Below are 23,667 nucleotides of genomic sequence, written 5' to 3'. Positions count from 1 at the left end.
TCCTGTCAAGTTTTTGAACATTCAAAGTGTTGTAGCAGTTTTTCCTTGCTTCTTTTTGCAACTTTAGCTTGTTTTGGTGATTTAACATTGGGTTTTTATATTTTAATCTTTCAATATGAGTTTTATTATCTTTTCTTATTTGTTTTCTTATATACCCATTATGAGTAGCTAGATTCTCACTAGGTTTGTGACACAACCCTAGAGTGTAAACCTAATGGGTGTTTGATTTATGGATTGTTTATGGTTGGGTGTTTATAATTTAGCCTTGTTCTTGCTTTTAATTGTAGAATTAATGGTTGCAAATATTAGTTCGTGCCTGTTTGACTTGGTCTCTACTTGAGAAAGAGAGAGACTTAGTCTAGGAAAACATGGCAAACAAGAAATTGGAAAAAAATCAAGAGATTGATAGTCACAATTAAAGGGTTGCACCTAAAGATAGCAAAGCCCGACTTGATCGGTTTATCATCTATTTTGTTCAATACCCATTTGGACTTGAGAAAACCAAATTGGGCAAAATCACTCACTTACCGAGAGGTATTGAGTGGTTACTTGAGTGTTAATAGCTATAATACACCCCGACCAACAAAACAAGCTTTAAAGTTTACAACCCGTTAGGCAAACACCTAGGTGAAAGCCACAGTCCTAGGCCTTTTACATTATTTGAAAACAACAACAAAAACAATTTCTTAGTTTCAATTATTTATCTTGCAATCTTAGTTTAAACAAGACCTAGAATCAACTAATTTTGTAGAAGTGTAATAAGATAGTTCAAGCTCATTCACCATAATATATACCTCTAAATCCCATTCGTATAACTCCCTTGGAATTCGACTCCGACTCTCTATTGGGTATTACTATTGCATTGACCATTTCATAACCTCAAATTTAGGTGTAACTTGTGGAAATTGACCTTGACTCTCGTTAGATATTATTATTGCAATCGACCGTTTCATAACCTTGATTTCAGGTGTGAATTGGATGAGAAAGAGGTCTGGGAGGACCGGTTCATCAGTCTAGCTGCCTTCACTAGCTTTCGTGAGTGGTTACCGGTGAGATCACTCACTCTTGAGCGACACTTCCAACTGAAATACCTTGACAAGTACAATCCAGCAGTCTTGAGACAGTTCCGAGAGCAGAAGGTGTGGTTCACCCAGAGTGTAGTGGATGCAAAGGAGTATTTGTCCAGGAATTCTAGCCAATTTGGCGCACATAAAGAAGGGACCAAAGTGACCAAAGTAAGGAATATGAAGGTGCGGTTTGACCAGCACACCTTAAACACCTACTTGGGGTTTGAGGATGTTGAGTATGCACAGTACTTGGAAAAGCTGGCAATGGGAGATGCAGCTCACCTATGGCTAGATGAGATTCTTGCAGCCCTGGGGTCACCACCACCATGCATCATAGTAAGAATTCCTATTCAACGGAATATCCTGAACTTTGAGGCACAGGGATGGAAGACTTTTGTATGCAATAGACTAGACCCGTGCTAGAATGAAACAAACTTTCCTATCCCGCGGGCAGTTCTAGTCACCTCCATTATGGCCGGGTACCCAATCAATATGGGTGTCATGATGTCGGACAATATATCTGTGGTCACTAGGCAAGCTGATAAACACCATCACTGAGTACCTTACGGATGCACGGGTGGAGCCGAAAGATTTTGATACGAAGGTGAGGGTGAATAAGCCCTTTTTATGGTATTCTCTGATAGATGCACACAACCCTAAGAGAAAGAGTCAGCCAACTACCATCATTGGCCAGTATGATGAGCCATTGGTGGTACCTGTAGAGACAGCCGATATGCCATCCACTTCAGTAGAGCCTTCAGCCAGTGCAGTTTCTATGCCCCCACTTTCAGCCTCAGTGCCTTCCACCTCGGTTTTGAAGCTGGTGTTTATGCCTACTACTCCATTATCTGTGCTACGAGTCTCCCAAACACTAGCAAGCCTCAACAACTAGATGCAGACAGTCATTGCAGAGCTACATAACATATCCAGTACTGTTGCAGCACATACATCCATTCCGACACCCCAGATTCCTCCAACAGTGGAGGAGACATTGAAGAAGATCTTAGAGAACCAAAACATCATGATGAACACTTTAGTAGAGCACGAGTTAGTGATTGAGGAGCTGGTAAAGGAAGTAATGAAAATGAGAAAATCCTAGGCTTCCAAGAAATCAGTTGACAAGCTCCGGAGAGAGGTAGCCAAGATTATAGCAGCTGGAGATCTTCCATTTGACGTGCTGATGGACCCAGCTCTTTCAGCACCAGCAGCATTAGCAACACCATCAGCTCCAGTGGCACCAACTGGCCAGTCTAAGGAGCCAGACCTACCTGCCAACACTGCTGAGGCGGTAAGCCAGATGTTCACCAACCCAGCTACTCCCAGAGTCGAGGATGATGAGATCTAGTTAGAGGAGACTGAGGGCGGTGATGCTGTTGTGGACACATAGATGTCCAAGGCAACATAGGGAGTCTTCTTCACTCTTACCCTTCCTTTATTCTTATTTTGTTATGGGGACAATGCTTATTTTTATTGAGGGTGTAGTTTATTTGATCTATTTTGATGATTCTAAGACAATTGGTTTGTAATAAGAAAAACAGTATTTTCTTCTTTCTCCTTATTCTGTATATATTCTCTCTTTTCCTGTCTCATTATGTATATTCATTACACTTTCAATAGTTTTGCTTTTTAGCTTCTTTATTTTATTTTCTTATTAGTTAGTATTTAATTTAATACCTTCTTTTTAATTTAGTAGATTTTTTTTATATTTTAGTGGATAATAAGCCTTTGGTTTTCTTAATGTCATGGTTCTTTCCAAAGGTAGTTTTTGTGAACCGGATGACTCTTCCCAGCGATGGATGGCGTGACAACCTTCATAAGGGATTAAGTCCGTCTTTGGTGTCTAGGTAGTAATAATAGTAGTAATGAATAAAAGACCTAATTGAGTCATGCTCAAAGAGTCAAACATGCTTCACTTGGTACCAACACACTTAATTACGTGCATATGATTAGAAACAAGGTTTTTGGAACGAAATAGCTCTAGTTAGTGACCTTGTGACTTTTGTGTTGACTTAGGTAATCATTGAGTGGTTTAATCGAACCATAGTGATTTTCAATCATGAATATGGTCGTTTTGGGCCGTCGACTCTATCCTCGTTAACAATCCAACTGCGTGAGAGGTGAGATGTTTTTGTTGCAAGTCCAAGAACTCGTGCAAATGGTATAGAACTCACCCCGATTGTGTTTCTAGGCAAAATTTTATGTTTTTATTGGCTTGAGAAGTGATTATAGGCTCTCCTTGACCTGCTTGGAGTTTTCCATTACACACAAATATTGTTATCCCTAGTCAACCCATTTGAGTCTCAAGCCTTTCTCATTTGATAACCATGTTACAAGTCTCTACACATTTTGTCGTGACCCTCTATTGGCACCCGGGCTTTCCTTAACACTCTTGTGAAACAATTAGCTAAAAAAAGTAAGTTTGGGGAAGAAACGAGGAACTTGAAAGAGGTATCAAGGAACAAAAAGAGGAAAAAAATGATGAGAAGGAAAGTCAAGAAAAGAAAAATGCAAAAAGAAAGTGAATAAATTGAAGAGTTGAAGGGATTCAAAGAAAAGTAATGATGCAAAGCATGGATAAATCAAAGAGGGAGAAAATGAATGTCATGATCAAGAAAGAGTGATGTTAAGTCTCTCTGGTTTTCCCAAGGAAAAGAAAATGCCTCAAAGAATTGGCAAAGCATGAGCCGAGAATAGAAAATAGAGTGCTTAAGGAAAGATGAACCTGTTTTATCATAGCATATCCAACCTTAGTCCAAAAGCTTTCATTGCATTCCGAAAATGCCTTACGTGATTTCAAGCCGAGTGAGCTTACATTGGTGGTGATCTACATGAGGGGCAAGCCTATGGTACTTAAAGCCGTACTTGATACATTCTTTTGAGAGAGATGAGTGAACCTTTCGCAAATATATATATATATATATATATATATATATATATATATATATATATCTTTGGATTGAGTGCTAAAATTCTTAAGCGAGATAGGCAAACGGAGAGTAGAGAGGGAGGAGTTTGGGATCCAAAATGACCTACATGAAAGAGGAAACTTTCTTGATGAATAAAGTCAACTCTTGATGCTCAAATGTCACATTAGAACTATATGTGCATAAAAGTTTAACTTGTCGCTTTGTTGATAATGCATAAGTAGTGTGGGTAATTGTTGGTCCCAATAGATGTGTGAATGACTCACCTTTGATTGGTTGGAATGGCCCTTAACTTGTGGAGGTGGGAACCATTTTATTTGCTTGAAGACAAACAAAAACTTAAGTTTGGGGGAGTTGATAAGTGGGGATTTTGCCTACTTATTAATGCCTTTTAGCTTTTGTTTTAGTCCAAAAGCATTTAATTATGTTCCTGAAAACTGATGAAATCTACTTAATTGCAGGAATATTGGAAGATGAATTCTCAAGATGAAATCCAACTCAAGAAGGAGTAATCTGAACTCAAGAACGTAAAAGACACAGAATCTCAAAAGTGCAGACCGCAGAATATCATATACGGCCACAGATTATGAAGGAAAAGTCAGCAAAGTATCGTGCATAGTGTGGATCGAACATGAATTGTGCAACCGTAAAAGCTGGGCCAGGAGCAAAGTTCAGGGAATGTGCATTCCAAGTCCATCAAAAGTGCAGACCGCACAAGAATTGTGCGGCCACAGAAGAAGTACTATGCGGTCGCAGATGTAAAAGTGCGGACCGCAAAAGAGCAAGATGCAGCCGCAGTTACAAATTTGTGGATCGCAGAAAGAGTGTCGTGCGACTGCAGATCAGAATTTTGCGGCCGCAGACTTCCACTCTTGACAAGTTGATGAATTCTGCGGATCGCACACGGAATTGTGCGGCCGTAGAAACTCCCGAAGGGCATTTTTGTTCGAAATTTTCAGCCCTGTATAAATAGATGCGTTTCATAATTTTAGGTTAACTTTTGACATCAGCAACTACAGTAGTCGTTTCTCTTTGCTTCTTTTAGTTGTTTTTCATATTTTGGGATACTTTAACATAGATTTTATCATTTTTATTTTACAATATGAGTTTAATTAGCATATCTTCTTCTATTTCTTCAATTTCAAGTATGAGTAGCTAGATTTTTACTAGGGTTGTCACCCAACCCTAGTTTGTAAACCTTATGGGTGTTTAATTTAATGCTTGTTTATGGTTGGGTATTTATTATTTAGCCTTGTTCATGCTTTAATTTGTGGAATTAATGGTTGCAAACATTAGTTCAAGCCTATTTGACTTAGTCTCTACATGAGAAAGAGAGACTTAGTCTAAGAAAATTTGGCTAACAAGAAATTGGGTCAATTGAGAGATTGATAATCCTAATTAAAAGGTTCAACCTAGAGATAGTAATAACCCGACTTGAGCTTTTATCAACCGCTTTGAGCAATACCCATTTGAACTTGAGAAAGCCAAATTGGGTAAAATCAATCTCAGGCCGAGAGGTACTGAGTGGGTAACTGAGTGTTAATAGTTATAATACATCCCGATCAACAAAACAAGCATTAAGGTTTATATCCCATTAGGCAAACATCTAGGTGATGTTCATAGCCTTAGGCTTTTTACAAAACTTGAAAAATAACAAAAATAATTTCCTAGTTTCATTTCTTAACTTTGCAATCTTAGTTTAAAATAGACTTGAAACAACACCAATTTGTGGAAGTGTAAATTGATATAGTTCAAACTCACGTACTATAATATATACTCATAAATCCCATATATAGCTCCCTGTGGAAATCGACCCCGACTTTTGTTGGGTATTACAATTACAGTCGATTGTTTCATAACCTTGATTTGAAGATTGGAAGATTGGGCCTGGTTGAAGGCTCCCTATAGAATAACTTCTTATTTTTCTTTATTATTGTAATTCAACTATCATGGTTTGTAATAACTTGTAAACAACTGATTGGGGTCATAGTGAAATTGGGATGGGTTATGCATGCTTAGTTTAAATAATGGGTAGAAAACATGCTTATAGGCCTTTACTTACTTATTTGTGCAATAAATATCCTGTATAGGACATGCATCTCATACAATTAGAGATCCTGTTTTTAGGCCCTTTACTTGCAGCCAGTTATCATACTCATTTTGTAATCATGATCCGTTAATAACTAACAAGTAATTGTCATAAAACTACTGTTGCATTCTCACTAGCATTTAGATACCATGTTCTAGGACTTCTGTGTGCATCAGACACCATGTTACTTAGGGTTTTATTCTGCCCGAGTTGCAATTAGTTGAACGCCTCACCAGTATAGTTTAAACCGTTAATACAAGCTTGGTTAACTGTGTCCTTTTAAAACTGGGATTAAATATGCATGTTCACCCTTTAAGATAATTAGGCAACGCATACGACGCCTTGACAAACTTTAGGCCTAATAAGAATCGATTAATCATGTTCTTATCAGTTTAAGATTAACCAGCTTTTGTTTAATTTGAATTCTGCCGCTTTCATTCCTGTTCTGACTCTCTGAAATTCACTCTTTTACTTAAAATCCACCTCTATCTGGAAGTAAGTTTTTTTTTTTTTGAAATAACATATCTACTCTCACTGATTTTTCTGATTCTTGCTCTGTTAAGTTTTCAAACTGCTGGGCTCTTTTCTGCCCAGAATCATGTTGCTTTGATTTAAACTATTGTATTTTCAAGTCTTTACCTTTTCAAACGAGGTTTTAACAGTTCCCTTAGCTTTTTACTTACTCAATTACTGTCACTTATTCCTTTTCTCTAAAACTTTTATCCTTGAGACCTTAAATGTGTTAGAGACGTGCTAATACATGTTTACTTGTAGAGGGATCTGTGAGCTTTTATTTGTCTTTGTATGCCCTTTTATGTGCGGTCATATTTGTTGTGTATGTCGATTAGCATTTTATCCTTTAAACCTGAGGGTTCAGCCTACTCCTTACCCTGTAGGATTAATAGTCTCAATGCCTCCAATACTGATAGGATTGGGACGGGTAATAGCATGCAATAAGTAACGATACCATTCCGTGCTTTAATACCTTAACGGGGTGGAAAGGGTAGAATATGAATATGATGACCGGTGCGCTAATATCACGTGCGACCCCTCTTTTGAGGAGTGATTGTTGGATATTGCATTGAAGTGATCCATATTAATCATAAACCTATGACCCCCTTCCCTTTATTTGCTTTCATCTCTTCTTGTAAAACTCTTCAAATTCTTTTTCATAAATTTCTGCCATCTCTACTTGCCTTCAAAAGTTTTCAACCTAATTGCAATGTTATATGCGAGTCCTTATTTGAGCCTTGATTGTTTACTTGTAAAGTCACAATTGTAGCATGGCTGGGAACCACACTTGTGGATCTTGAGGGGTGCCTAACACCTTCTCCTCGGGATAATTTCTAGCCCTCACCCTAATCTCTGGTCTCTTCATCTCAAATTCTTTCTTAAAGTGTCCTAATGCACTATAATCATTAGGTGACGACTCTTCAACTTCTAAGACCCAATTCTCGAAAGGGAATAGAGTTGTCCTCCCAATGTCGTATACCCGATTTCGACCCACGCGTAGAAAAAGGGGGCGTCGACACCCTCTAGAGCCAATACCCATTCCGCCAGTTCTTCCCCATTCACCTCATCTAAATTTACCAGACATGCAGCAAGAGGGTCCTCAATAGTCAGCATCTCATCATCAGCTTCTACGATTACATCCACGGCATCAATAAGAGAACAATTGGTGAATTCACTTGGTCGCCTCATAGATTTCTGCACATTGAATGTTATCTCTTCATCGTTCAACCGCATCTTGAGCTCCCCAGTCTCACAATCAATAAGAGCTCTCCCAGTGGCAAAGAACGACCTTCCCAAAATTATGGAAGTCTCTTCATCCACCTTGCAATCTAGAATAACAAAATATGCAGGGAATACAAATTTCCCTACCTGAATCAACATATCATCCAAAATACCAGAAGGACTTTTCACGGTCTTATCAGCCAACTGCAACAACATAGAAATGGGTTTAGCTCTTCCAATACCCAACCTCTTATAGATCGCCAAGGGCATAAGATTTGTGCTAGCCCCCAAATCACACAGTGCTTTGGCAAAAGCAAAATTACCAATGGTACATGGAATTGTGCTTTGGCGAAAGCAAAATTACCAATGGTACATGGAATTGTGAAACTCCCTGGATCGGACAGCTTCTCAGCAATTGGTCTTGTCACCACCGCACTACAAGTCTAAGTCAGCATCACCGTGGCCAAGTCTTTGAACGAGATCAAGATTTAGCTCCACAATCACGATGCACTATTGTGCACCAAAAAATTACCAGTTGCAACTCAAATCGAAATGCTCAGAAACTATCTCGAAACTCGTTCGAGCCCCTCGAGACCTCGTCTAACCATCCTAGAAAGTCTTCATATACTCTACGAATTTTTTCAAGAGATTAAAACACAAATAACAATATCAAAACCAAGCATCAGAGATTAATCCAAATTATGGAACTCTCTTAAGTTCATGAATTTTAACTTTCAACTAGAAGTGCTAGATTAACCTTGACCTACTAGAGACTCGAACCGAATATACGTACAAGTCTAAAATCGTCATACAAACCTATTAGAACCTTCAAATCATGAATTCGGGCTGGTTTACCTATAATGTTGACTTTGGTAAATCGTTTTTTAACTTAAAGCCTCTAGTTGATAATCAGGTATTCCAAATCACTCTCGAACCGTTCGAAAATCAAACCAATCGTACATGCAAGTCATAAAATATTATATGAATCTACTCGAGGTCTCATATCACAGAATGAGATGGTAGAACTCAAAATAACTAGTTAGGTTGTTAAAAAAGGCAATGAATTTCAAATGATGCTCTTTGTTAGGACGCTTGTAGGGCCAACTTTGATGTGGTGTGTGAAGCAAGACACATGAAAATGGTTCAATTGGGATGATTTAGTAAAAGATTTGTCAAGCAATATGGGTCATGGTCCTCCAATAATACTCCTAGAAGTTGCAGTTGCAGTCCATTGAAAAGGGAATCCATAGAGTCTCTCGAGAGTTTGAAATCAAAGGAACCTCAAGGAAAAGTAGTATAACCAACTTTCGAGCTTGGCAATTCGATTGAGACAAATGAAAATAGTGGTCGTTGAAGCACCAAGCCCTTCGCCGCCAATTCCCAAAATGAGAAAACTTCAAACTTTCACCCCATTGAATTAACCGTCTTCATACATATGTAAAAGATTGAGATTAGCTGGGATCTTTCAATCGAAACCTCCCAATCTTTCCCCTTTATTTAATCTAGCCAGGAATTGCACCTTTCGCTCGGGCATGACAGGTCACACTACCGATGAGTGCTATTATTTGAAGGAGGAGATCCAGAAGTTGTTAGATAATATAGGGCCACTCAAAGACTAGTGCCTCGCCCTCAGTTTGTATGGTATGAACCTCTAATTCTCATCCCTATATCGAATTTCACCAAGTAGCATATACACAATTTACCAATCCAGCTCTTCCTTACAAACAAGCAATGTAGAAGAACCATTAAACATATGAGTGTACCTCCTAGAAGAAGAATAGTTGGGAGATATGAACTAAAAGTTAGTTTTAAAGTAGCCATATCTTTTGGGAATAGTTATGTATTTTTGTAAGCTTAAATGAGAAAACTCTTTGTATCCTTAAGTTTCCTCTTTTGTAGTGAACTACACCAAGCCTGTTATATATACATGCAACCCCATATCGGGTTTAGCCCTTTATTTTAAAACTTTCAAAATCTTTATTTTATGTAGGAACTACACTGGTTTGATTTCTGTTTCATCATATCTTGATGGAATATGTAGGCAGCCTCATGCGAGTTTGACCCTTTTAAAAAAATAATCTAAATTCTCCTTTTATGTAAGCAAACAACATTTTAACCCGATTCTCTTGCTGGAATACGTAAGCAATCCACATCAAATTCGATCACATTTAGTAAAATTACGATTATGAACTTGGAACTACATTTTGGCGTGATTCCCTTGGTGAGATACATATGCAGTCTACATAAGGCTCGATCTCGTTATAATAGAAAATTTTATTCGAAGGAACTAGGGCAACATTTTAAAATGCAATTTGATTGATCCTGAAGACATTGAGTATGATTAGATAGGACATCATGCCTCAGAGAAATCACCAAAAATGCCATCATTAAGACTGTGGTAATTTTTGGAATACGCTAGAGTCAACATGGACAAGGACTTATGCCAAAACTATAGCTTTGATTTTCCACATTAGTAAACCTTTCATAAACTTCCAGTAGATTCACTTTCTTTCATCAAGTCTCGAGCGTCTTCCACTAAGATATCAAGTCATTCTCGTGTATTTGTTTTACGATTTTGGGTCATCTCTTCTAGGGCTCCTATTCAACCAAATTATGAAATGATATATTTCATCAAATAATTTATTCTTTTTTTTTTTTTGCATTTACTTCATATAGGTTGAATACTCCAACACTTTACTTTTTGTTTTGTATAATTTTATTTTCTCTAGGTTGTCGAGCCTTGAAAATTATTTTGGCTACGAATCTGCATAAAGGATGAATCTAAAATAGCAATCCAATTTAAAATATTCAGTATCGATATGTGATTGTTACAAGCACAAAATGGTACCAAGGTAAATATGGTGCGAAGAAACGTGTTGGTTAATCTGGGAAATACTTTCAACCTTCTTCAAAATACAACCTTTGCTTCTAGCTCTACACGAAATATTTGCATAACCATATGTCCTTGCCCATGTCCTACCTATACAATCTCTCCACAAATTCTATCAACCTACACTATCAATTAAGTCTTGATGATTTTCAATATTTAGCCTTCCACAATCGGGGTATCTTTTGGGGAAAACAAGCAAGACATGCATTATGCAAACACACAAGACATAGAAACAAAATTCAGCCAAGTAGCCATAAGGATTTGGACAATGAGATCCACAATTTAAGAAAAACCATTGAAGAAGAACTGCATCCAGGAATTATCGAAGTCTAAATTTGTGTCTCCATCCGAACGTTGAGTTTCGACCAATTTGCCAGGGTGCAAGCTGCCAAAGTTTAACACTTTCAATAGGATTGGAGATCCCGTCGCTCATTTAAAGGATTATTATAGCAGATTGATTATGATTGGACATGATGAGGCCTTCCGGATGATATTATTCATTCAAAGTTTATCTGGATTGATAGTCACTTGGTACACCAAACAAGACTTTAGAAAATGGCAAATATGGGAGGATATGAGCCGCGATTTTATAAACAATGAGTTCAACATCAGAGTCGATCGTCACATGGCCGATTTTCTTAAAGTAAAGAAAATACCTCATGAGTCTTTCCAAATATATGCCACTCGATGGTGGTTAGAAGCTTCAATAATACATCCTTCATTGCCGAAGAGAAATTGATATCTACCTTTGTGAAATTCAAGAAGGCACATATTTTGATAAGTTGCTCGAAATTTGTGCGTGCAATTTTTTCGATTTGATTATAGTTGGATAAGAGCTAGAAAGTGGCATTCAAGGAGGAAGAATTATAGATAGCTCACTAACTAATAGCCTGTTTGGCGAAGCTTCTTTTGAGGTAAAAATACTTTTCTTGTCAAAAGTGTTTTTTTCTAAAATTAAGGTGTTTGGCCAAGCTTTTGAAAAGAAAAAAAGTGCTTTTGAGGAGAAGCAGAAGCATAGCCTGTTTGACCAAGTTTTTTTTTGGGCCAAAAGTGCTTTTTTAGCCAAAAGTACTTTTGTAATTGAGGTGTTTGGCCAAGTTTTTGGAAGGAAAAAAATGATTTTGAGGAGAAGCAAAAGCAGTTTTTGAGAAGCAGAAAAAAGTAGCTTCTCTCAAAAAATACTTTTCTGAGAAGCACTTTTGAGAAAAATACACTTAGAAGCAGTTTCCAAAAGCTTGGCCAAACACTAATTACTGCTCAAAAGTGCTTTTAAAATTAATTAGCCAAACATAAACTGCTTCTCACCAAAATCACTTTTTTAAAAAGTACTTCTGAGAAAAGCACTTCTTAAAATAAGCTGATTTTAGAAGTTTGGCCAAACATGCTAGCAGTTTTGGAAAAGCAGAAAAAGGTAGCTTCTCTCCAAAAGCACTTTTGAGAAAAATACACTTAGAAGCAGTTTTTTAAAGCTCGACCAAACACTAATAGCTACTCAGAAGTATTTTTCAAATTAATTAGCCAAACACAAACTGCTTCTCACCAAAAGTACTTTTGAGAAAAGCACTTCTCAAAATAAGCTAATTTTTGCAACTTGGCCAAACGGGCTATAAAACTATTAACCAAACCTCCTAACCAAAGATCTACAAAGCAAGAAGAACGAAGATCACTCAGTTGCCAAAATTATGCATCAACTACTATGCGGAGGGATAGTTAATTAAGTGACTTCCTAAGTCTTCAATTGGGAATACATTTTTCAATTAGGTAGATGACCTTGTAATTATAGTAAAGAATACAAAATATATCAATTTTTCTTCTACTACTATTTTGATTAAAATTACTCCTAGGTGTTAATCAATCTCTTCTTTGGTCGATTTTCAACCTATTATCCATAATCGATCCTTTTTTTTAGTGGATTATAAATTACCTACGTGATCTATTAGCAAGCTATAGTCAATAAAGCGACTTCCTTCATGGTCGATCAAAACCTATTATTGATTATCAACCTCCTACTTGGTCATTTATCAACTAATGATCGCTGATCAACTTTCTTTTTGGTCGTTTATCAATCACAAATTAACCTTTTTTAATTGTTTATTGACCACTTTCTTGCTAAAAAATTATTTGTGCGAATTCTAAGTAACATGGATTTCAACCTATGATCGATAATTTACCTCCTCCTTGATCGGTTAAAGTTATTTCCTTGATTTCAAATTTAGAGGAAAAAAAAGAAAATAAAATAAAAGTATTTTAATTAAATCAAGACTAATAGATGGTTAGTCGGCAGCGTAGTGCACTAATAAGATAACGCGGGTGATCCGACCCGATTCATTTTGAAGAAAGGAAGCCGCAGTCGAAGTACAATCGTCTTCTTTGCTTTCATCTTGCAGTTTGTTCATTCTATTACACCCAATAGGATAACCGCCAGACACCAGAAAGCCGGTGAAGTATATTCTTATACATAGACGTGTAGATAGCTGTAGATTGTAGATATATATAAAAACTAGGGTTTTGATTAATGGAAGTGACGGGGGAGAAGAGAGAGTTGGAGAAGAAGAACTTGAACAATACTCCATCTCCGACGACTGATTCCTTGACGGCAGATAGAGAAGCCAAAGATCTCGAACGCGCTGCACTCGATCTCAAAGCTGGTCTTCACCCTCTCAAGGTTTCTCTCTTTTAATTGGCTAATACGCTTTTTTTTTGCGTTTTTAAAATTGTTTGTTGATTTTTACTATTATTTGTTCATCTGTTGGACATGGATTGGTGCTTTTATTCTTTATTCTTATGTGAGGTGTTCTTTTGTAGAATTAATTTATGAGATACATATCTTTCTTCCATATAGTTTTGTGAAATATAGTTATGAATGCAATATAATGATCTCTATACTGTTTGGCTACTCTTTTGAATTGCGAGAGTTAACTAGGTCAAACTTGTGTATGAAATGCTCGTTGATGCCTTTATGGAGTTGGATGGGACGGAGAAATTGTTACTGGGCACTTAGCTAGGAAGTAACCTCTTTGAGTAGAGGGGGAGAATACATGAACCCGGAGAAATCACTTAGTTAATAGAATGAATGCTGATGTCCCATCTGCCTAAGCTTTGGCGGTCAGAGTTATTTAATACTTTTGCTGGTGGGAGGTAGCAGGTATCTAATCAAATAGTCGAGGTGCATAGAAGTTAGCCTGGACACTACTGTCATTAAAAAAAGGAATGCTAATGATTCACCGAAAGAATCACCACCATTAAGCATATATGAAGAACTGCAACATTGGAGCACTCTGATTAGTGGAACTTCTGGAAAATGGATTGGTGATTTCTCACTGAGGACAATATATATGAAATAGCGATTTCTGATTTGACCCAACGAGGGGATTCACTGCCTAAATTGAAGGCAATCTTAATGCCAATGATCACAGTATAGCTTTGTCTATTCTGGTTCTCTCATTTTCTTCTGCCAGTTGACTTGTTTAGAGATATAAAGCCTTCATTGTCTTCTATGATCCTTGACTCTGAAACAAAATTCAAGTTTTGCCTCTTGTATGACAAATTTAGTAGAACTTAATACTGTAAAAACAAGATGGAGAGCATATCTTCCAACTTGGAGTTGAATATCTTCTGTTGGACTGTCACTTTTTTATCATTTTAAGTATTTATTCATAAGTTAGGTGCATGTACTAGCCTTTCTTAATATATTAAGAAAAGCAATAGAAATTCGATTATCAGTTAGAGGAGTATTTTAGTGATGAACTTCCAAAATCTTTTCCTGTTCTTTGTACATCTATGAACATTTTCCTTACTAGGTTGCCTTCATTTTTAATTTTTTATTTTAGATACTTGTATTACCTTCATTTTTATTGTTATTTTTGAACACTTTTATAATTATTCCCTTGCTAGGTTGCCTCGATATGTTGAACAATTAGAATGGCAATTGATACGTGATCTACAAGTTAATTGGTCTATTCTAATTGCAACCTGATTATCTTGCCTAGTTCAGTCAGATGATTGCATGATAACATGATCTAACGTCCTTTATATTTAGGGCCAGTTTGGGTAGGGTTATGAGAATTACTTCCGAGTTATTTGAGTTATCATTAGTAATAAGATGATGATTAATTAAAATGACCAGTTCTTTAGGCTGTATTCCTTCTTAGTCTAGCATTGCATGTTTAAATAATTCTAAGTGAAATAATTAATAGAATTTTTTTATCCAGTTGAATAGGCTCTAACAATACTGCCACAAATAATTCTAAATGCAGACCGGTTTTCACATGGCAGGAATTTCACATATAAAGTCTTAAAGTAGTTACATCTTTTTTACAAACTACAAAGATACAACAACTGCGCTTAAATTCTAAGCAAGTTAGGGTCGACTATATGAATCCCCACTTACCATGCATGTCAAGCTCATCTCAGACCAACAACAACAACAACAACAACAACAAACCCTGTATGATCCCAACAGGTGGGGTCTGAGGAGGGTAGTCTTGGGGAGGGTAGTCTGTACGCAGACCTTACCCCTACCTAATGCAGGAAAAAAAAATACTACAAGTTCTCTATCTCTTCTATTGTCATATAAATCTATATTCTGATAGGTTTAATCTCCTAGAAAACATATGACCTATAATAAACATACCAACGTGACTAAAACATATTCCTAACTAATTGGTATTGCCTATATATGTCTTTTTCTTCCATTGTGTCCTATTTGTTGCCAATTCCAAATGGATTCCAAGAGATTGTAGTTCTTATGAGACAACTACATTCCATGTGATTTTAGGTCTACCTCATCCCGTTATAACACTGGCCATTGTTTCACACCTATGAATTGGTGCATTTGAAGGTACACGTTTTCGAGCCATGGAATCACCACGGAGTAGGGTGCCTACATCATACTCACCTACGGTGCGACCCTTTCCCGGACCTACGTGAACACGGGATGCTTCGTGCACCAGACTGTCCTTTTCTTTCATCTTCTACAATGATGATGCAGAGGTGTCTTTTGTTTTCCTAAGTTGTAGGAGATTATCTGGATTTGAAATTGCACAAAATCTATGAGGATACTTGCACAACAACTAAGCACCCTGTTATGCCCACTTGGCCTCTTCCATAGATATTAATATGACAGAGATCATAATGACAGTATTCTATGTGTACAATTATATATCTGTCATGTTTTGTTGTTCATTTTTGCTATTATTATGTAATATCTCTTGTTTGTCTAGGTACTAACGTTCTTCATTCTCATGATCAGCACAATTTTGTGTTTTGGTACACTCGGCGGACACCTGGGGTTCGAACTCAAACATCGTACGAGGACAATATCAAGAAAATTGTTGATTTTAGTACTGTAAGTCATTTTATTTGTAGAAAATTTGTTTATACTTGAAGTATCCATCTTCTTTTCAAAAGTACTTGAATTCGGCTCCTTTATAAATGTACTTTGCATTCCTTATCGGTAGGTCGAACGATTTTGGGTTTGCTATTGCCACTTTGCTCGACCATCAACATTGCCAAGCCCAGCTGATTTGCATCTTTTCAAGGATGGCATTTGTCCATTATGGGAGGTAAAATCTTGTGATCATGCTTCTAACTGCTGTTTTTTGGTGTTTTCTATTTCATTACAAGTTTGTATTATGGACATCTCGTACTGAGTTAATTTTCTGATTATATTCTTTAATGTTTATGAAGGATTCTGCTAACTGCAATGGTGGAAAGTGGATAATTCGTTTTAAAAAGGCTGTCTCAGGCCGCTTCTGGGAAGACTTGGTAAGTGAGCTATCCTAGGGTGCTTTTGCTATGCGGAAAAATGTTTTCTGGAAAATATTCTAGCAACCAAACACTAGAAACTGAGTTATTTTCTGTGGAAAAAAAGCATTTTCGAGAAAATATTTTAAAATTTTTCTGGGGAAAGTCTTTTTCCTTCATAATTATCTTGACTTTTAATTTCATATCATTGCTTTAACCAACACTTAGACATTATTATCAATTATTAATACTCAAAATTTCATTAAAACCACTATCTGGTTTGCTAATATTTATTAAAGATTATTACTAAATATTTTTCAAGAAAATTTTTCACTCTCCAACCAAATACCGGAAAACATTTATCAGGAAAATGGTTTGTGGAATATAAGTCATTTTCCATCATACCAAACACACCCTCAATGTTAATTCCATTTAACTAGACTTCTAGTGTTATTGATAAAGATATTAAGCGCAGAAGCAGTATAATATCTAATAATTAAATGATACGGTGTCCATGATGTAAGTAGTGGTACTTTCCAGGTATCCAAATCGAATACCAAAATAGACCGGTGCCTTTTAGCCGAAGGGGTTGTTTGGTTCATGGGATAAGGTGTGATATCCTAGTTTAGACTTTGGAATTAAATTTAGTGCTATTTGTACATCATATGCCCCTTTACAATTTATAATTTAAGAAAATGACCTTTTTCGATCTCTTATGTTTAAAAGACAAATCTCTCACGTGGAAAAGTAAATTTCCCATGTGTAAAAAAAAGGTAGATCATAAAACTAAAAACAAGTATGTAAAGAGCCACAAAACCAATTGACCCTTTAGTGCTTTTTTATTTCAAAGCGCTCTGATTCTTCGGCTGCTCTTACACTCAACAAGATTTTCGCCAAGCTTCTTCAGTTCTAAGAGAGACAGAAAATAAAGCTTGAAAGAGGTGAATCAACTTCTCCTTCTTTGCTCTCGCTGCATCAACATAGAATATGAGAAAAATAAATTGGTTTCTTTATTCATTTTCTTTGAGCCATTAGCCTGTAGAAGTTGAATTCCCTGATAATTCATTAATGGTCTTGAGATATAGATTAAATTTGATCAAACTTACTTTGCTATTACCTAAATTTGATATACTTTATTTATAATTAAAAAAGGACGACCACTTCAAGATATAAGACTTTGAAATTTTTGCTGCATTTGCTATCTCAAGACCATGAATTTACAAATTAAATTTATCTATTTTAGGATACTTCTGTGATAAGTAAAGATTGATTTTTATTACAAAAATATCAACAATAATTATTATTTACTCATATGTCGGTTCACGCTAAAATTGGAAACAAGAAATTTATCCAGCTTCAAACCAAGCACGTGTCTTGGATTATACATAGTATATCCCATTTTTAATCCAATGAACAAAAAAAAGCAATAGTACTAAATAATCTAGGATTTATTAATCCCAGATAACTTTTTCCGCCAGCCACGCAACCCCTATGGATGCTGAGATACCCCTATTGGATTTTGCTATCTAGCCAGAGAGTATAAGCATTGAAAGTTGATTTTTGACAGTAATTCATAGACCTGTGTTTCTCATCTTATTATCTTTTACTTTCTGGCTTCTTCATATTTCTTTCAACATCCCAATATACTACCCAAAATTTTTTAGTCATGTATAAGATGTCCTTTGCATGTATAGAGTTCATATATTTGCTTGGAGTTCTTATACTCGCTATTGTGAATTTACTTAAGTTGGTGTTGGAGGTTGTATTAAGATTGATACTTTTGGATATTTAACCATCGTCGTTCTGAAGTCACTGTGTCGCTAATTTTTTTATTTTCTATCAGGAGTATCATTCATATTTTATTAGCTATCACCTTAGGTAATTTTTGGTGAATTTACACCTTGAATAATTCTTTATTATGGAGAAAAGTGTTTTATTTTAAGTGTACATTCTTGTTGGATGAATTTATGTTGCTTCTTCCTTTGTCAACTAAAAGGAGTAAAATGGCTAAATAACCATTAGCTAGATGATGTGAATGTAATAGCAGCAACTATTAGTAGCTGTATAGGGATAGCAAGATCACCAAAACATTGAAAGATGGGTGACCGCCTGCACAGTTAATTTGTACATCCTCAGATCATCAGGGTCTGTAGTGCTGCTTGAATTCTGCTTCAACTTCTAAATGTGATATGGCTCTTACCTAGGTTCTGTCCCTGGTGGGTGATCAGCTTGATTATGGTGATAACATATGTGGTGCAGTTTTAAGTGTTCGTTCCAATGAAGATATATTGAGTGTGTGGAACCGCAATGCATCAGATCATCAGGTTATATACCTAACCTTTATGTAACTCATTCTTTTCATGTGAAGATGTAAACATGCTTCATTTCAAAAAAAAAGAAAAAGAAAAAAAGATGTAAACATGCTTAAATCCCTTTGCTTCGCCAGGCTGTGATGGCACTCAGAGATTCAATCAAAAGACATTTGAAGCTTCCCAGTAGCTATGTCATGGAATACAAGCCCCATGATGCTTCTCTTCGTGACAATTCATCATACTGCAATACTTGGCTGAGAGGATAGACTTGCAACCGCCCTCTTTGCTATTGAAGCTGCAGGAGCTCAGATTGCAAAGTATTATTTTATTTTGTTGGTCTTTGGTCAAGCGCAAATCATGACAGAAAATTGCTGACTGTGGTGCAAAGCTAATAACCAGGGAGAAACTTCATTCAACTTGACTGTCTGATGTTTTAGTGTGCTAGATTTTCTATATGCTTTGTGCTAAGAGATATTAGCGAAATTTTTGCCTTGTAATATGCATTCGCTACCAGTTTTTGAAGAAGCGATGTTATCTCAAGTGCATATTACGACAGCTCTGTCAAGTTACATGTCACTTTGGCGCTTTACTATCTCTTGGAGGTCTGATATACTCGATAATCCCTCCTTATATCAACTGGTTATTTCCTTTCAACTACCAAACTAGGTCGAGCAAACTTTAAAAAGCAGAGAATAACTGTATCCTGACACTGCAAAAAGTGGGCATCCCCTGTGGAGAAAACATCATCACAGGGTGTAGAACTGCCAAACTTAAATCTCGCAGGATGTGGTTCCACAAGGGCCACTACCGAAGAGGTAACTTCAGTTCTCATGGTGTACTAGCAAGGTTCTTGCTGTCCAATTCGAGTTAAATTTTCAGGTAACTTTCACCAGAGCAATAAATCTCTTTTCTTCAAACTGATGCTATTGGTAGTGAGAAACGTCCGTTGGAGTATACTCTCTTTATTCCAATTTATGTGACATATTTATTAGTTCACTTATAAAGAATGACACGTTTATATATTTGAAAACAATTTAGTACTAAGATTTTCATTTTATTATTTTACCCTAAATTGGAAGCGTTTTTATAATCACAAAAATATTACGTATAGAATATATTTTTTTGTGGTAATTTTACGTATATAATATTTAAGACCACAAGATTCAAATGTCTTATGACCAGACATATTATGACAAGTTTCAAGAGTCTTCCTTTTTTCTTAAATTTCATTTAGCGTCAAATTACATTACATAAATTAGAATGGAGGGACTGTTACGTAGCGTTAGCTGGCAGAGGTTAACAAACAAGTTCCAACTATAGCTCCTTCGTGCTTGCCTTTAGAGTGTATTTCAAAACTGCCCCACAAAGGAAAAAGGATTGCTCCGTTCCTTTGATCTACATGGGAAGGACAAATTTACATAAGTAAGATCACAAATATCTAAAGCCAACTTAAACAGGCAACTTCTGAAAAAGAAAAGTTGCGCAGCGAAGGTTTTAAGGTTCAGTTAGCTCCGATTTGAAATAAGAAGATCACGAGTAGATGTCGTTGGGCAACCTATATATCATTCTAGTCAACAATTATATTCTCTCTTGGATTGTTGAGACATTTATCCTCATTCTTAGGCATGCAGTTTCTATGTTTACAGCCCTAATGATAAACTGATACTGATGCCAATTTCTGAAGATAATATACAAAGGTAAAGAATGTCTGAAAGTTAAGTATAGCTACAACGAGTACTTTGACAGGAGCAACATGATGAAGTGAGTAACACAAGTACTAAACAGATGACTGAAGCCCAATAACGCCTGCAGAAGACAGGTGCAACAGACATCAGTGCCACAGAGAAACAAAAAGGGAAAATCCTAAATAAGGACAAACATAGATTTGCAATGTTTTTCATAGCTCCGGATCTTATTTGCTGGTTATTGTTATTGCATGTCATCTATTTTATAGTTTTCATGATGTTGTTACTATTTCTATGGTTTATGTTGGCGATACTAATGAATTGTCTCTTCTTGTTTTATTTCCATCTTCCTGAGCCGAGGGTCTATCGGAAACAGTCTCTCTGCCCTATCGGTGTAGGGGTAAGGTCTGCGTACACACTACCCTCCCCAAATCCCACTTTGTGGGATTTTACTGGGTCGTCGTTGTTGTATAGATCTGCAATTTCAGAAAAAATGTAAACTTCTCCATCGATGTAGCAAGTTGGAACTTCAAGTATAAGCAGCAGTCATTAGCTGGACCTAAAAAGTTGGCACTAGACATCAAGCTAAGGCTCTTTGTTGGAGAATACAGCAATTTAGGTTCAAGTTCATATCGAGCCGTACAATTTAGAAGGACTAATTAATTAGCTTGAAAATCAGTATCACCCTTAAGTCATTTTAGTAGGCTTGTTCTATTTAAAGTTGGTCTATCTTTTCATCACATAATCCCTTAGATTTAACTTGAGCTAATAACATGCTGTATTTATGTCTCTAGCTCAACACAGGAGACAAATTTAACAACCACCAGTACGCAGATATTACCGTAATCTCAAGGAATAGAGAGAAAATGTAATTACCACAGCCAACTCTTGCACCGGCATTCCCAGTTGACTTACTAAGTTCATGTCCACCTGATGAAGAGTTGCAATAATTAGCCAGATCTAGACTCAGAGAGAAAGACATACTTCAAAATACTTTGATTTTTATGCTAAACACATAGAAAGCATGAACAATGGCTTTAGATGGTGCATTTAACCTCAAGAGAAATGAATAGTAGACCAGGTTTCAAAAATGATATTAGGAACCAAATGAAGAGACCTCATAGATGATAGGGCGTACAACAGTCTAAAAACATCCTCAAGGGGGAAGGGGTTGTTCGTAGTCTGCTTGTTGCACGAGAACGATATGATTAATGGTCACAATCCATCACATCTAATTGAAGAAAAGCAGCAGACAACAGAAGTTGGTGCTTTGCCCGAACAACATATTGTGTGCTATGAAATAAATCTTTACGGAAGAAGAAATAACAAGCTTTGCCTCAAACAAGCTACTTAATCCTTACTTGAAGATAGTTTACTTGATTAAGATGTCAATATTACAATTTTGCACAAAACCTCAACTGAATTCCCATAAAACAGAACATCAAGAATTATCACCGTGGTATTGTACTGTACATTATCTTGAAACCACAATAAAGGGTGCATAAGTTCTGCAAAGCAGCTTATACAGCAAGCTGAAAGGAAAATTGTAATGGACTCTGTGCAACATCTTGAATGGACTTCCATCATACATTACTCGAAAAACATAAAATATGTTGGACCAAGAACCATACCTCTTCCCAGATCATCAGGATCAGCATGCACAACTACTGCCCTCCCCAAGATGGAGTGTACTCCACTAAGCGGAATCTAATTACAGAAAAGAAAAGTTGGCATTAGTATTGTCAGGCAATATTTCAGCTAACTACAAAACTTCAAAAAAATCCAATAGTAGTACCAGCATATCTGAAATTGATATCTCGGCCACCCCTTGAGTGAAAAAAAAAAGAGCAAAAAAATCATAAATCTCTCAAGGGACAATCTAATTAGAGCTCAACTTGGAAATTGAAAAATATGAATTGTGCATGAACAATAATAAAACTAACCATTAGGACCAGCAACAATGTTGCCTAAATCGCCCGCATGACGCACATCATCAGTGGGAGCTCCATGATCCTTCTTAAGTGGATTAAAATGAGGTCCTAAACACTAACGAGTTTTAAGTTGTGTGCATTGACGATGTAAAAAGTATTTTACACAATCAGGTAATACAAAATTTAATTGCAGGTAACTCTCTGTAACAGCATTGAAGGGTAATCTTTAATTAATTGGTAGCAACCTGTTATAATAGTTTAAATTATACTAATTGTATTATTACACTATCAGTACATAAAACAGTACAGAAGTCAATCTCCCCCAACCCCAAAAAGAAATTGCACCATCAAATAACAATAGCAACAGTGGCTTTACAGCTAAACAGAAACCCCCAAAAGAATCTTGAAGTATTACAAGAAAAAGCAAGCATCTTGAACTACACAAAGAGGGGAGGGGGGGGGGGAGGAGAAAGCAGAACAAAAGAAGTAGAGCAAAGGAGGTAGCTTTTGACCAGTGGAATTGCAGCCATTGGTAGTATCGCCCAAAGCATGAATATGGAAACCGTGAAGACCTGGAGCGAGACCAGTTATTCTTCCTCTCACATGGGTAGAGCCTGTATTGGATACCCAAATCCATGATTACAACAACAGAGAAGAAGAAGAAACATCATTGATACGCATAATAAAAAGATATGGGGGACAAAAATGGGGATTTACCGTTGGGTTGTTGGATGAACTGTAAGGAGCCTTTGACGCTATTGTTACCAGAGATGACAGCCACTGCTTTCAAGGCGCCCATTTTTCCCTATAATATTCTCACTCTTTCTCCATTTTTTTTGTCTGTGTTTTGGGCTTGTATAAGGGTCAGCTGCCAGGTGCCTGCCACGCAGCCATTTATCTGTTGGTCCTTTTTTTTTTTGCTTCGGGAACTCAAAATTCATGGATAAATTTCATTTTAGATAAAATATCCCATTGATTCTGATTTCTCCGAACTCATAATCATTACTTTCTCCCATCCCTTTTACACGTTCTTTTGCTAAAAATTTGTTCCAAGAATTGCTAATTTTTCCTTCAATCATGTTAAGAAATTAAGCTCAAAAATAATAATATTAAATACGAAAGCAAGAAATATAGAGATAAACAATGAGAGCTTTTTTCTTTATTTCTCCCCTATGTTTTCAAGTATATATAATATGATGTCCAAATTCTTTATTTGCAGGATTTTATTGAGGTAATACAAATGAATGTCATGAATATGATGTTAAACATTGAGATCATGAATAAGTAGTA

At 36.4% G+C, this 23,667-nt stretch overlaps 3 protein-coding genes across 4 annotated transcripts; 1 reads left to right on the top strand and 2 right to left on the bottom strand.

Annotated features, from left to right (window-relative positions):
• Positions 1-4,489: 4,489 nt before the first annotated feature.
• Positions 4,490-8,084, bottom strand: LOC138887214 (uncharacterized). Its single transcript, XM_070168937.1, has 3 exons — positions 7,769-8,084; positions 7,629-7,720; positions 4,490-4,504 (listed from the first exon to the last, which is right to left on the bottom strand). Exons 1-3 carry the CDS (start codon positions 8,082-8,084, stop codon positions 4,490-4,492), a joined length of 423 nt encoding a protein of 140 aa, XP_070025038.1.
• A 4,947-nt stretch (positions 8,085-13,031) lies between these two features.
• On the top strand, positions 13,032-19,316 carry LOC104223578 (eukaryotic translation initiation factor NCBP). The gene is made up of 6 exons (XM_009775037.2): positions 13,032-13,369; positions 15,956-16,051; positions 16,164-16,268; positions 16,393-16,470; positions 18,654-18,773; positions 18,896-19,316. The coding sequence occupies exons 1-6, from the start codon at positions 13,220-13,222 to the stop codon at positions 19,025-19,027; spliced, it is 681 nt and encodes a 226-aa protein (XP_009773339.1). The 5' UTR covers positions 13,032-13,219; the 3' UTR covers positions 19,028-19,316.
• A 632-nt stretch (positions 19,317-19,948) lies between these two features.
• On the bottom strand, positions 19,949-23,395 carry LOC104223577 (superoxide dismutase [Cu-Zn] 2). Of its 2 annotated transcripts, none has more exons than XM_070170720.1 (7): positions 23,095-23,252; positions 22,890-22,991; positions 22,390-22,485; positions 22,242-22,273; positions 22,078-22,153; positions 21,323-21,376; positions 19,949-20,156 (listed from the first exon to the last, which is right to left on the bottom strand). In XM_070170720.1, the coding sequence occupies exons 1-7, from the start codon at positions 23,174-23,176 to the stop codon at positions 20,044-20,046; spliced, it is 555 nt and encodes a 184-aa protein (XP_070026821.1). In that variant the 5' UTR covers positions 23,177-23,252; the 3' UTR covers positions 19,949-20,043. The 2 variants fall into 2 exon arrangements, with proteins under 2 accessions (XP_070026821.1, XP_009773338.1); XM_009775036.2 differs by lacking the exon at positions 19,949-20,156 and adding an exon at positions 20,305-20,567 and having other exon boundaries at positions 23,095-23,395.
• Positions 23,396-23,667: the final 272 nt, after the last annotated feature.

This window comes from Nicotiana sylvestris, chromosome 3 (assembly GCF_000393655.2).
Source record: "Nicotiana sylvestris chromosome 3, ASM39365v2, whole genome shotgun sequence".
In the NCBI taxonomy this organism is placed as follows: Eukaryota; Viridiplantae; Streptophyta; class Magnoliopsida; order Solanales; family Solanaceae; genus Nicotiana; species Nicotiana sylvestris.
The sequence above is the reverse complement of the archived record's forward strand: the minus strand, read 5'-3'. Positions and strand labels throughout refer to the sequence as shown.

Excerpts from the sequence above, each read along its gene's own strand:
- LOC138887214 (XM_070168937.1), bottom strand. The coding sequence starts at position 8,084 with ATGCCCTTGGCGATCTATAAGAGGTTGGGTATTGGAAGAGCTAAACCC. Across the intron at positions 7,721-7,768 it reads GAAATCTATGAGGCGACCAA|AAGCTGATGATGAGATGCTG; the intron begins GTGAATTCACCA and ends ATGTAATCGTAG.
- LOC104223578 (XM_009775037.2), top strand. The coding sequence starts at position 13,220 with ATGGAAGTGACGGGGGAGAAGAGAGAGTTGGAGAAGAAGAACTTGAAC. Across the intron at positions 16,269-16,392 it reads GCATTTGTCCATTATGGGAG|GATTCTGCTAACTGCAATGG; the intron begins GTAAAATCTTGT and ends ATGTTTATGAAG. Across the intron at positions 16,471-18,653 it reads GCCGCTTCTGGGAAGACTTG|GTTCTGTCCCTGGTGGGTGA; the intron begins GTAAGTGAGCTA and ends GCTCTTACCTAG.
- LOC104223577 (XM_070170720.1), bottom strand. The coding sequence starts at position 23,176 with ATGGGCGCCTTGAAAGCAGTGGCTGTCATCTCTGGTAACAATAGCGTC. Across the intron at positions 22,486-22,889 it reads CAATGGCTGCAATTCCACTG|GACCTCATTTTAATCCACTT; the intron begins GTCAAAAGCTAC and ends GTTAGTGTTTAG. Across the intron at positions 22,154-22,241 it reads TATCAATTTCAGATATGCTG|ATTCCGCTTAGTGGAGTACA; the intron begins GTACTACTATTG and ends TTCTGTAATTAG.